At 51.7% G+C, this 14483-nt stretch overlaps 1 protein-coding gene across 2 annotated transcripts in view; it reads left to right on the top strand.

Annotated features, from left to right (window-relative positions):
* Positions 1-13035, top strand: part of LOC129854557 (uveal autoantigen with coiled-coil domains and ankyrin repeats protein-like) — an 83953-nt gene extending 70918 nt beyond the window's left edge. For both annotated transcript variants that reach the window (XM_055921766.1, XM_055921767.1), the window contains exons 16-19: positions 294-3044; positions 4723-4878; positions 6181-6246; positions 10870-13035. In XM_055921766.1, the coding sequence (XP_055777741.1) occupies positions 294-3044; positions 4723-4878; positions 6181-6246; positions 10870-10941 (3045 nt within the window). In that variant the 3' untranslated portion in view covers positions 10942-13035. The remainder of the gene's footprint in view (positions 1-293; positions 3045-4722; positions 4879-6180; positions 6247-10869) is intronic.
* The last annotated feature ends 1448 nt before the right edge of the window (positions 13036-14483 follow it).

Genomic DNA, 14483 nt, shown 5'->3' with positions numbered 1-14483 from the left:
TCATTTCGTCCTGTCAGCTGTTTGTCCCCCAGCAAATGAGAGATTTATTCTCTTAAACCACTGCAGGTAGTTTTAAAATTTTGGGCTCAACTTTTAAATTGATATTTTTTTATCCTATTGTAGCCTTCACATATTCTCAGTATTCTCGTGTCGCTATAGTGGAACTGACTAAGTCAGCTCTCATTGCAAAACCATTATTGGACTGACACTGCTGTTAGTGAGAAATAGGTGTGCGAAGTGTATGTAAATTGCACAATCATTCCACACACATGAAACTTTTGTTCCTGCTGTAGGTGCTGCAGTCGTCCGGTCTTTCGCACTCACTGTCCCGTCCCCTGGAGCTTGCGGGACGTCCTGGTGTGGGCTGGGACCCAGTCGAGGAGGTGGAGGCCCTGCGGCGCGAGCTGGAGACGATGAGGAGGAGGCAGCAGACTGCCGAGGAAGATGCTCTTCGCCTGCAGGCGGCCCTGGCCCGCAAAAGCCAGGAGTGCCAAGAGCTGGCCCAGAGCCGGGAGACCATCCAGCGGCAGGCAGACCGGCAGGTCCAGGAGCTGGAGGAGGCACTGGGGGACGTCCAGAAGAGGATGCTGGACTCTGAAGCCAAGGTCAAGCAGCTCCAGGCCCACGTGGTGGCGGTCAAGGAGCACCTAGGAGGCCAGGCGGCCGATGAGCTCCGTGCCCAGCTCCACGATGTCAAGGCCAAGTACGAGGGAGCCTCGGCCGAGGTGGGGCGCGTGCGTAACCACCTGAAGCAGAGTGAGAAGGCCCTGGAGGAGTACAAGAGCAGCGAGGGCCAGCTGGCGGTGGAGGCAGAGCGGCTGGGCCTGGAGCTGACTGCCTTGCGGGAGGAGAGGGATGAGCTGGCAGAGGCTCTGCTGGACATGGAGGCCCTCATTAAGGAGACCCAGGCACGGCAGGGAGAGAAGGTTGTGCCGGCAGAGAAGTTCGACAACATGAAGAACCTGTTGAGCAATGCGGTGGATGAGAAGGAGCGTCAGCTGGCAGAGCTGCGGGAGGACTATGACCGTGTGCTGGAGGAGGTGGCTGAGCTACACAGGGAAATGGACAGCCAGCCTGCCCAGGCCGGGACAGGGGCGGTCCCTCTGCAGGAGCATGAGAGGATGAGGACGACCCTGGAGGAACAGAGTTCCTCCCTGAAGAGGAGACTGGCGGACATAACTGCCAAGAGCCAGGCACTGATCCGCCAGGTAGAGGAGAGCGAGGAGGAGCGGGAGATGCTCCAGGAGCAGCTGGAGGAGCTCAATAGCAGGGTGGAGGCCAACTTCATCCCCCTCAAGGCCCACGAAGAGGCCAAGAGCGCCCTGGAGAGAGCTGTGGAGGAGCTGGAGAAGAGGCTGGTGGAGGCCGCAGAAAGGAACGGCCAGGCCGAGGTGCAGATCCAGAGGCTACAAACGGAGAGGGTCACCCTGTGTGAGAGCGTCACCAGCCTACAGAGCGCTACCGTGCCCTCCGAGAAGTTCCGGAGCGAAGTGGGTGCCCTGAATGCTCGCAACGCTGAACTGGTAAAGGAACTGGAAGTGCTCCAGAAGAGGTTTGAGGAGAGAGAGAAGGAGCTGGCTCAGGTCACTGCCAAGAACCAGTCTCTGAAACAGAGCCTAAATGGAGAGTACGTGTCCAGAGAGAAACATGAGCAAGTGAATATGGAGCTGAGTGCTGCTTTGGAGAAGGCCAAGGCTGAGCTCTCCAAACTGGAGATGGAGGGCAAAGAAAGTGAGGAAGAGTTGCAGAAGGTGAGAGAGGGTAGTGCAGAGTTGAAAGAGAAGCTGGAGAATGTTCAGGTGATGATCGAAAATGACTATGTGTGCCTTATAGACCATGAAGCTGTAAGGGTTAAGTTGAGCAATGCTGTTGTTGAGGCGGAGCATCGGGCCAAAGAGGCGTTGGCAAGCTACCAGTCTGCGCAAGATGGGACAGTAAAGCTTCACCAAGAAATGGAGGCGCAGAAGAAAGAACTAGACACCATCCAGGAAGCTATCCAGGCCAAGTTTGTCCCGTTGACTGCCATAGAGGAGAGGGAGAACTCCTACAACACCAAGCTGAAAGACTTGACAGGAAAGCTCTCGGAGATGGAAGAGAAGTACAACCAGGAGAAGTTGGAGGGGGAACGTCACAAGCAGGAGAAAGAGAAATTGAAAGTGCAGATGGAGTCTGTGCAGCAGAGAATGGAGACAGGCTTTGTCGCCAGTGAAAAATACAAGGAGGTGGAAGATGAGTACAGGGGTAAAATGGAGGAGCTGACGCTGAGGTTGGTGGACCTGGAGCAGCAGTACAAAGACGTGACTGTGCAGAGGGCAGAGCTGGAGGAGCAGAACGCCCTGAGTAACACTGACATCCAGCGCCTGCAACAGCGCCTGGAATCCGAGTCGGCCCGGCTGGAACACTATGAGACCGAGCACCGAGCCCTGAGGGGTACCATCCAGCAAGCCCAGGACGAGTGCCAGAAAGCCAGGGAGGCCCAGCGTGGGGAGGCCCAGAGGGCCTGCGCCTTGGAGAAGGAGCTCCAGGGATGCTCCGGGGACCAGGTCGTCCTCCTGCAGCAGCATGCTCAGGCCAAGGAGGCCCTGGAGGGGCAGGTGGCCCAGCTACTCGCTTCCCTTCGCCAGGAGCAGGAGACCAGCGCCCAGAGGGCCCAGAACGTGGCAGCCCTGCAGTCAGAGATGCTCCGGGCCACCCAGGCCCTGGAGGAACTCGGAGGAAGAGAGGACCAGTTGAGCCAGGTGAAAGCCGAGAAGCAACGTCTGCAGGAAGAGACGGCGGCGTTGGGGGAGAGGCTATCTGGGCTGGCGGAGCAGTGCGAGGTGCTCCATCGTGAGGTGGCCCAGGCCAGGGAGGACGAGGGCAGGGCCAGGGAGGACAAGGCCAGGGCCAGGGTGGAAACTGAGGCCCTGCAGGAGAAGAGCAACACCATGGATAAGGAGATCCGGGAGCTGAAGGAGAGGTACGAGGAGTCGCTCAGCACCATTGGGGAGTTCCAGAGGAGGATCCAGATGTCGGCCGAGCAGACCGAGGTCAAAGACAAGAAGGTAGGAGAAATATTCTGCATTGATTTGTTGGCCATTTTTACCTAAACCTAAATGTACAGTACCAGCCAAAAGTGGACACACCTACTCATTCAAGGGTTTTTATTTGTACAATGTTCTACATTGTAGAATAATAGTGAAGACATTGAAACTATGAAAGAACACAAATGGAATCATGTAGTAACCCAAAAAAACAAAAACATATATTTGAGATTCTATAAAGTACACTCTTGGCATTCTCTCAACCAGCTTCTTGAGGAATGCTTTTCCAACAGTCTTGAAGGAGTTCCCACAAATGCTGAGCACTTGTTAGATGCTTTTCCTTCACTCTGAGGTCCAACTCATCCCAAACCATCTCAATTGGATTGAGGTCGGGTGATTGTGGAGGCCAGGTCATCTGATGCAGCACTCCATCACTCTCCTTCTTGGTCAACTTGCCCTTACACAGCCTGGATGTGTATTTTGTGTCATCTTCCTGTTAAAAAACAAATAGTCCCACTAAACGCAAACCAGATGGGATGGCGTATCGCTGCAGAATGCTGTGGTAGCCATGATGGTTAAGTGTGATTTGAATTCTAAATGAATCACCGACAGTGTCACCAGCAAAGCACCATCACACCTCCTCCTCCATGCTTCACGGTGGGAACCACACATGTAGAGATCATCCATTCACCTACTCTGCGTCTCACATAGACAAGTTGGTTGGAACAAAAAAATCCCAAATTTGGACTCTTCAGACCAAATGACAGATTTCCAACAATCTAACTCGTGTTTCTTGGCCCAAGCAAGTCTCTTCTTATTATTGGTGTCCTTTAGTAGTGGTTTCTTTGCAGCAATTCGATAATGAAGGCCTGATTCACGCAGTCTCCTCTGAACGGTTGATGTTGAGACGTGTCTGTTACTTGAACTATGAAGCATTTATTTGGGCAGCAATCTGAGGGTGCTGTTAACTATAATGAGCTTATCCTCGCAGCAGAGGTAACTCTGGGTTTTCCTTTCCTGTGGCGGTCCTCATGAGAGCCAGTTTCATCATAGCGCTTGATGGTTTTTGCGACTGCACTTGAAGAAACTTTCAAAGTTCTTGACATTTTCCTGATTGGACTGTCATTTCTCTTTGCTTATTTGAGCTGTTCTTGCCATAATATGGACTTGCTCTTTTACCAAATAGGGCTATCTTCTGTATACCACCTCTACCTTGTCACAACACAACTGATTGTCTCAATCAGAAGGTAAGAAATTCCACAAATGTACTTTTAACAAGGTACACCTGTTAATTGAAATGCATTCTAGGTGACTACCTCATGAAACTGGTTGAGAGAATGTCAATAATGTGCAAAGCTGTCATCAAGGCAAAGGGTGGCTACTTTGAAGAATCTCAAATACATTTTGATTTGCTTAACACTTTTGGTTACTACATGAATCCATATGTATTATATCATAGTTTAGATGTTTTCACTATTATTCTACAATGTAGAAAATAGTAAAAATACAAACCCTGGAATGAGTTGGTGTCGCAACTTTTGACTGTATTTACATTTGGTAAGATGTAAATTTCTCCGTTTTTAGTTCTGTTAAGAAGTTTGGTGTTTTTTCTGGCAATACTTTGGTCCGTTGATATGAGGTTTTCTAAACATGTAGATAGTTCTGTATATTCTGGTGCTAACAGCTTTGTGTGTTTCAGATCAGCGAGCTGTTGACGGACGTGGAGAGACTGAAGCAGGCCCTCAACGGTCTGTCCCAGCTGGCCTACGCTGGCAACGCTGCACCCAATAAGAGACAGATGCAGCACATCGACACACTCCAGGCCCAGATCAAGAGCCTGCAGCAGCAGCTGGCTGTGAGTGTGTACACACACACACACACACACACACACACACACACACACACACACACACACACACACACACACACACACACACACACTGCAGATGTAGTGGATGGCAGCCAGTTGTAGCTGACCTAGCATTTCTGTGACATTGCCCTTATTTGACAGTTTAAAACATACACACAGAACATACCTGTACATTTTAAAACTTGTCAGGGATGACACAAAGTCAAGACTTATTTCTGTTGTGGTCCCTTAAATTGTGTGAAGCTGTAACAATTGACTTGCCGACATAGTGTACATACTTGATTGTATTGACATTTTATACTCATGACAGACCTATAACATGGTGTCATGTCAATACGCTGCACTAACACCATAATCAGTCACTCAGTACTCTCTGGCTCCAAACATAATGGACTCGTTAGTCAGGAGGAAAGCATTTTTTCAGTCCAGCGTTAGTTACCGATAATGGGATGTCATTATCTTCGTTAATTACCTTGATGACATAGAGGTTTGGTCCAGACATGATTGATCCTCCTCCTACAGTTAGTTACTGTAAATGAACCCGTTCCCTGTGGATCTATCCGTACATCAGACAGAACATCTGTGTCAGTGCTCTTACATACCAAAGACTATTTGTCTGTCGTATAATTCCAGTAACACTCTCGCTGTGTGGTATTACAGCCCATTTACCGCTGAGCTGGAAACTATGCGAGACTGAACAAAACAACTGTCTGTGCACCTGATTTTCAAGGACGACCTCTGCCTTCCTCTCTGTCAGCTCACTATGAGCCTTTGAAATGATGGAGGCAGAGAATGAACTGGTGTACTTTTTCTGAAGTCGGGTCTAGCGGCTAGCCAGAACCCAGATGAAAAGAAAATGAGGTCCATATTAGAATCCTGAAAACGTCATTACTCATGCTCTGATGTGAACCCACGGTTGGGCCACGTTTTGATTTGGAGTTTGCTTTCTTGGCTCTGTCGTTCGATGTTGGCAGTCTTCAGGAAAATATGGATGCCATCTATTTTGCTGTGAAAGACGGGCGTATTTCAGAGGTGCGTGGTAAGGTGGGGCCAGGCAGACGGAGTCCCTTTGTGTAGTGTCTGCCAGGTCAGCCCATAGTGGGCCTGTACTCATCATATCTCTTGTTCTCTCTCTTCTCCTCTCTCCTCTCTCTCTCTCTCTCTCTCTCTCTCTCTCTCTCTCTCTCCCTCTCCCTCTCCCTCTCCCTCTCCCTCTCTCTCTCCCTCTCCCTCTCCCTCTCCCTCTCCCTCTCCCTCTCCCTCTCTTGCTCTTTCCTTTCTTCACAGGATGCTGAGAGTCAACACAGAGAGGTGGTTTCAATTTATAGAACTCATCTCCTCAGTGCAGCACAGGTCAGTGTGTCTCTTTTAGTTAGTCATTTCTAGTTAAAGTAAAATAACACACAGGCCTCCCTGGCATCTCTTGCATTTTTGTTGCCCAGCAACTTCCTGAAGACAAATAATATATCTGAAAATAAATGTTATTGTTGATACTGGCCCATAGCCCACACTGCTGATGACCCCAGTAAGACTCGCCCATAGCCCACACTGCTGGCGTCCCCAGTAAGACTGGCCCATAGCCCACACTGCTGACGACCCCAGTAAGACTGGCCCATAGCCCACACTGCTGACGACACCAGTAAGACTGGCCCATAGCCCACACTGCTGGCGACCCCAGTAAAACTGGCCCATAGCCCACACTGCTGACGATCCCAGTAAGACTGGCCCATAGCCCACACTGCTGATGACCCCAGTAAGACTGGCCCATAGCTCACACTGCTGACGACCCCAGTAAGACTGGCCCATAGCCCACACTGCTGGCGACCCCAGTAAGACTGGCCCATAGCCCACACTGCTGACGATCCCAGTAAGACTGGCCCATAGCCCACACTGCTGACGACCCCAGTAAGACTGGCCCATAGCCCACACTGCTGACGACCCCAGTAAGACTGGCCCATAGCCCACACTGCTGACGACCCCAGTAAGACTGGCCCATAGCCCACACTGCTGACGACACCAGTAAGACTGACCCATAGCCCACACTGCTGACGACACCAGTAAGACTGGCCCATAGCCCACACTGCTGACGACACCAGTAAGACTGACCCATAGCCCACACTGCTGACGACACCAGTAAGACTGGCCCATAGCCCACACTGCTGACGACACCAGTAAGACTGACCCATAGCCCACACTGCTGACGACCCCAGTAAGACTGGCCCATAGCCCACACTGCTGACGACACCAGTAAGACTGGCCCATAGCCCACACTGCTGACGACACCAGTAAGACTGGCCCATAGCCCACACTGCTGACGACACCAGTAAGACTGGCCCATAGCCCACACTGCTGACGACTGGCCCATAGCCCACACTGCTGAGCGAGCCCCACGTGAGACTGGCCCATAGCCCACACTGCTGACGACACCAGTAAGACTGGCCCATAGCCCACACTGCTGACGACACCAGTAAGACTGGTCCATAGCCCACACTGCTGACGACCCCAGTAAGACTGCCCATAGCCCACACTGCTGACGACCCCAGTAAGACTGGCCCATAGCCCACACTGCTGACGACCCCAGTAAGACTGGCCCATAGCCCTACAGACTGGCCCATAGCCCACACTGCTGACGACCCCAGTAAGACTGGCCCATAGCCCACACTGCTGGCGACCCCAGTAAGACTGGCCCATAGCCCTACAGACTGGCCCATAGCCCACACTGCTGACGACCCCAGTAAGACTGGCCCATAGCCCACACTGCTGACGACCCCAGTAAGACTGGACCATAGCCCACACTGCTGACGTCCCCAGTAAGACTGGCCCATAGCCCACACTGCTGACGACCCCAGTAAGACTGGACCATAGCCCACACTGCTGACGACCCCAGTAAGACTGGCCCATAGCCCACACTGCTGACGACCCCAGTAAGACTGGCCCATAGCCCACACTGCTGACGACCCCAGTAAGACTGGACCATAGCCCACACTGCTGACGACCCCAGTAAGACTGGACCATAGCCCACACTGCTGACGACCCCAGTAAGACTGGACCATAGCCCACACTGCTGACGACACCAGTAAGACTGGCCCATAGCCCACACTGCTGACGACCCCAGTAAGACTGGACCATAGCCCACACTGCTGACGACCCCAGTAAGACTGGCCCATAGCCCACACTGCTGACGACACCAGTAAGACTGGACCATAGCCCACACTGCTGACGACCCCAGTAAGACTGGACCATAGCCCACACTGCTGACGACCCCAGTAAGACTGGCCCATAGCCCACACTGCTGACGACCCCAGTAAGACTGGCCCATAGCCCACACTGCTGACGACCCCAGTAAGACTGGCCCATAGCCCACACTGCTGACGACCCCAGTAAGACTGGCCCATAGCCCACACTGCTGACGACACCAGTAAGACTGGCCCATAGCCCACACTGCTGACGACCCCAGTAAGACTGGCCCATAGCCCACACTGCTGACGACCCCAGTAAGACTGGCCCATAGCCCACACTGCTGACGACCCCAGTAAGACTGGCCCATAGCCCACACTGCTGACGACCCCAGTAAGACTGGCCCATAGCCCACACTGCTGACGACCCCAGTAAGACTGGCCCATAGCCCACACTGCTGACGACCCCAGTAAGACTGGCCCATAGCCCACACTGCTGACGACCCCAGTAAGACTGGCCCATAGCCCACACTGCTGACGACCCCAGTAAGACTGGACCATAGCCCACACTGCTGACGACCCCAGTAAGACTGACCCATAGCCCACACTGCTGACGACACCAGTAAGACTGACCCATAGCCCACACTGCTGACGACACCAGTAAGACTGACCCATAGCCCACACTGCTGACGACACCAGTAAGACTGGCCCATAGCCCACACTGCTGACGACCCCAGTAAGACTGGCCCATAGCCCACACTGCTGACGACCCCAGTAAGACTGGCCCATAGCCCACACTGCTGACGACCCCAGTAAGACTGGACCATAGCCCACACTGCTGACGACCCCAGTAAGACTGACCCATAGCCCACACTGCTGACGACACCAGTAAGACTGACCCATAGCCCACACTGCTGACGACACCAGTAAAACTGGCCCATAGCCCACACTGCTGACGACCCCAGTAAGACTGGCCCATAGCCCACACTGCTGACGACACCAGTAAGACTGGCCCATAGCCCACACTGCTGACGACCCCAGTAAGACTGGCCCATAGCCCACACTGCTGACGACCCCAGTAAGACTGGCCCATAGCCCACACTGCTGACGACCCCAGTAAGACTGGCCCATAGCCCACACTGCTGACGACCCCAGTAAGACTGGCCCATAGCCCACACTGCTGACGACCCCAGTAAGACTGGCCCATAGCCCACACTGCTGACGACCCCAGTAAGACTGGCCCATAGCCCACACTGCTGACGACCCCAGTAAGACTGACCCATAGCCCACACTGCTGACGACACCAGTAAGACTGACCCATAGCCCACACTGCTGACGACACCAGTAAGACTGACCCATAGCCCACACTGCTGACGACACCAGTAAGACTGGCCCATAGCCCACACTGCTGACGACCCCAGTAAGACTGGCCCATAGCCCACACTGCTGACGACCCCAGTAAGACTGGACCATAGCCCACACTGCTGACGACCCCAGTAAGACTGACCCATAGCCCACACTGCTGACGACACCAGTAAGACTGACCCATAGCCCACACTGCTGACGACACCAGTAAGACTGGCCCATAGCCCACACTGCTGACGACCCCAGTAAGACTGGCCCATAGCCCACACTGCTGACGACACCAGTAAGACTGGCCCATAGCCCACACTGCTGACGACCCCAGTAAGACTGGCCCATAGCCCACACTGCTGACGACCCCAGTAAGACTGGCCCATAGCCCACACTGCTGACGACACCAGTAAGACTGGCCCATAGCCCACACTGCTGACGACCCCAGTAAGACTGACCCATAGCCCACACTGCTGACGACACCAGTAAGACTGACCCATAGCCCACACTGCTGACGACACCAGTAAGACTGGCCCATAGCCCACACTGCTGACGACCCCAGTAAGACTGGCCCATAGCCCACACTGCTGACGACCCCAGTAAGACTGGCCCATAGCCCACACTGCTGACGACCCCAGTAAGACTGGACCATAGCCCACACTGCTGACGACCCCAGTAAGACTGACCCATAGCCCACACTGCTGACGACACCAGTAAGACTGACCCATAGCCCACACTGCTGACGACACCAGTAAGACTGGCCCATAGCCCACACTGCTGACGACCCCAGTAAGACTGGCCCATAGCCCACACTGCTGACGACACCAGTAAGACTGGCCCATAGCCCACACTGCTGACGACCCCAGTAAGACTGGCCCATAGCCCACACTGCTGACGACACCAGTAAGACTGGCCCATAGCCCACACTGCTGACGACCCCAGTAAGACTGGCCCATAGCCCACACTGCTGACGACACCAGTAAGACTGGCCCATAGCCCACACTGCTGACGACACCAGTAAGACTGGACCATAGCCCACACTGCTGACGACCCCAGTAAGACTGGCCCATAGCCCACACTGCTGACGACACCAGTAAGACTGGCCCATAGCCCACACTGCTGACGACACCAGTAAGACTGGACCATAGCCCACACTGCTGACGACACCAGTAAGACTGGCCCATAGCCCACACTGCTGACGACCCCAGTAAGACTGGACCATAGCCCACACTGCTGACGACACCAGTAAGACTGGCCCATAGCCCACACTGCTGACGACCCCAGTAAGACTGGCCCATAGCCCACACTGCTGACGTCCCCAGTAAGACTGGCCCATAGCCCACACTGCTGACGACACCAGTAAGACTGGACCATAGCCCACACTGCTGCCATAACTGTGAAGTAGGGGACAAGTGGATGATCTCAAAGCTGTTGTTGTTTCTCTCAGGGCCACATGGATGAGGACGTCCAAGCCGCCCTGCTGCAGATCATCCGCATGAGACAGGAGTTTGTCTGCTAAAAGTCCATTCAGCATCAACAGAACACTACCCGCTGACTCAAATCCACCATTCACACAGCCCCAGCTACAGAGCACCCCCCCGCTGTGGCCCCTGTGGGCGCCTGGCGAGTGTGAGTGTGTGTTGGGATTGTGTGTGTCTGTGTGGGAAGAGATCCATGTTAGTGTTCAAACATAATCCTCCCTATATGTCTAGATTGGTTTGTGTGTTTCAACAGAACTAAGACCAAGTGTTGTGGGTGGACAGAGATATACAGTAGATATACGGTAGATAGAGAGGGTAGACGATGGGTTGTACCTTAGCTAGGTGGATAAACCTCAGCATAGGTGATGGACTCAGTGGGATACTGTTGCTGGTGACCAATAGAATGTACTAATGTCCTTTGAAAACATGAGCATGATGAACTGCCTATGCAGGCCTTTCTCTTCCTGACTACTGTGTTAAGGCTCCATGAAACAGGATATTCAATGCCTAGCTGGCAAGTCTCTGAAAGATAACTCTTCTTAGATGGAATGTAGGTAAATCTCCTCTAGGACTGTATGGGTTTAGCATGATATAGGGTCTTGTGTGATGGGGGGATTGGCCACTGCTTAGATTATCCTCCTGACGTCGCAGCAGTGAAACGGATCTGAAAACACAAGCAGCAAAGTCCGCTGTTAACTCACATTCCCCCGTGGCGATCGACTCCCTCCCGTCTTTCGTCTTCATCTTTTGAGGTTCTATGGTTAAGTGTAGAACCATGCCCTGGTCATTTCAAACAGGAACCCCCTGAAGTCACCTACTCATTCAGTTTGGGAGCAGGACTCCTCCATCTTGGGCCATTGGGCACAGCGACTGTTTCCCTGAAGGTCCAAACTTTATCTTCATTCTTTTCACTGAATCGTACACTTCTCAAGCAGTCTCTTTAAGCCATTGTTCCCACACAAACAAGGTGAATGTGGGGCTCTGCACATTCTGGATTTGATTCGAGGAGTGTTCGCAAACAACACTGTAGCCCAATCTTAAGACGAACCTTAACCCCTACCATGAACCTTAACCCCTACCATTATGGTGGTCACAGATCTGAAGGAACAGGATAGGTTTAAGACAGTGACTCTATCAGGGCAGCCTACATGTTGATGACTTGGAGCAATCTGCATATTGCTTACACCTATCCAGTCCCCCTTCAGATCGGCAAAAACACACCATAGGCTGGGAGTTTTGGACAGAGGTTCTAGAAAGGGGCCTTGGCTGTGTCCTAGTGTTTGCGGTGCAGTGTCTCCTGTTGCTGGAGCGAGAGTGCCCTCTAGTGGGGAGACTTGGCAGGCCAAGTTGACTGATGTATTCATTTGACTAGTGTTTTTTGTTGTTGTCTTGTCGTGGTTCATTTTAGTGGTCTCTGAGAGTGGAGCAAGTCTCTTGTGCCTTTACACTGATATCTTTTTCATGGCTTTGTACTACTTTGATTAATAAACAACGTTGGTGTAACAATGAAATTCAGCAGGTCTGGAGTAGAAAGACACAGAACACCCTTCTTTAGGGGAACAGGATGTCATTCTCTAGGGATACTACGAATCCCTCTATTTATATGGATGGAGAAGTCTAAGGTTGCGTCTGAAATGGCACGTTATTCACTATATAGTGCACTGCTTTTGACCAGGAGGTCTAAAGTAGTCCACTGTGTAGTAGGGAGTAGGGTTCCGTTTGGGCCTCACATTGCTTAGCGTAACAATATGAAGAAGCTCAGTGATGCTTTTGTCTAACATGCTTTGCAAAGCATATAGAAATATATATGAATCAGTTTCATACTAAATCCTCTATATATTACTGCTATAAAACAATTACCAAGTTGCTAAAATGTGATTTCTGAAATGTGATTTTGAAATGAACATAAAAACAGATTAATTTAAAATTAGGTTCTTTTTTTTTCTTTGTCTTTTTAATTTGAGGATGATGAAATAAATCCGTCTCCAATAACAGAATCTACAAGTTGAATCCAGTTATTTTATATCGAGACCATTATGTTGAAATTGTTTTTTTTTTTTTTCTTCTTGCAAGGATGTCTTTTTGTTTGTGAATTAGTGTTAAAAACATAAATAAAAGTACCTAACTTAGAACTATGTCTTGTTGATTTCCTTCCTCCACACAATATGAAGACGCAATACGATGCTTCAATATACCTGGTGATGGTAATGTATTGATTTCGAGCCAGCACAGTACAGGTTTGGGTCGGCCCTATAGTGGGAATCAGCCAGCACAGTACGGGTTTGGGTCGGTCCTATAGTGGGAATCAGCCAGCACAGTACAGGTTTGGGTCGGCCCTATAGTGGGAATCAGCCCCCACAGTACGGTTTGGGTCGGTCCTTTAGTGGGAATCAGCCCCCACACTACAGTTTGGGTCGGCCCTATAGTGGGAATCAGCCTCCACACTACGGGTTTGGGTCGGCGCTATAGTGGGAATCAGCCTCCACACTACGGGTTTGGGTCGGCCCTATAGTGGGAATCAGCCCCCACAGTACGGTTTGGGTCGGCGCTATAGTGGGAATCAGCCTCCACACTACGGGTTTGGGTCGGCGCTATAGTGGGAATCAGCCTCCACACTACGGGTTTGGGTCGGCACTATAGTGGGAATCAGCCCCCACACTACGGTTTGGGTCGGCGCTATAGTGGGAATCAGCCTCCACACTACGGGTTTGGGTCGGCGCTATAGTGGGAATCAGCCTCCACACTACGGGTTTGGGTCGGCGCTATAGTGGGAATCAGCCTCCACACTACGGGTTTGGGTCGGCACTATAGTGGGAATCAGCCCCCACACTACGGGTTTGGGTCGGCGCTATAGTGGGAATCAGCCCCCACACTACGGTTTGGGTCGGCGCTATAGTGGGAATCAGCCTCCACACTACGGGTTTGGGTCGGCACTATAGTGGGAATCAGCCTCCACACTACGGGTTTGGGTCGGCACTATAGTGCATTCGGAAAGTATTCAAACCCCTTGACTTTCCCCACATGTTACGTTACAGCCTTATTCTAAAATGTATTAAATACGTTTTTTTCCCTCATCAATCCACACAAAATGCTTCACCGTAGGGATAGTGACAGGTTTCCTCCAGAAATGACACTTGGCATTCAGGTCAAAGAGTTCAATCTTGGTTTCATCAGACCTGAGAATCTTGTTTCTCATGGTCTGAGAGTCCTTTATTAGGTGCCTTTTGGCAAACTCCAAGCGTGCTGTCATGTGCCTTTTACTGAGGATTGGCTTCCGTCTGGCCGCTCTACCATAAAGGACTGATTGGTGGAGTGCTGCAGAGATGGTTGTCCTTCTGGAAGTTTCTTCCATCTCCACAGAGGAACTCTGGAGCTCTGTCAGAGTGACCATCAAATTCTTGGTCACCTCCCTGATCAAGGCACTTTTCCCCGATTGCTCAGACACAATCCTGTCTCGGAGCTCTACGGACGATTCCTTCGACCTCATAGCTTGGTTTTTGCTCTGACATGCACTGTAAACTGTGGGACCTCATAATATACAGGTGTGTGCCTTTCCAAATCATGGCCAATCAATTTAATT

This window comes from Salvelinus fontinalis, chromosome 4, assembly GCF_029448725.1.
Source record: "Salvelinus fontinalis isolate EN_2023a chromosome 4, ASM2944872v1, whole genome shotgun sequence".
NCBI classification, from domain to species: Eukaryota; Metazoa; Chordata; class Actinopteri; order Salmoniformes; family Salmonidae; genus Salvelinus; species Salvelinus fontinalis.
Note: the sequence above shows the minus strand (reverse complement) of the source record. Positions and strands in the feature narration are given on the sequence as shown.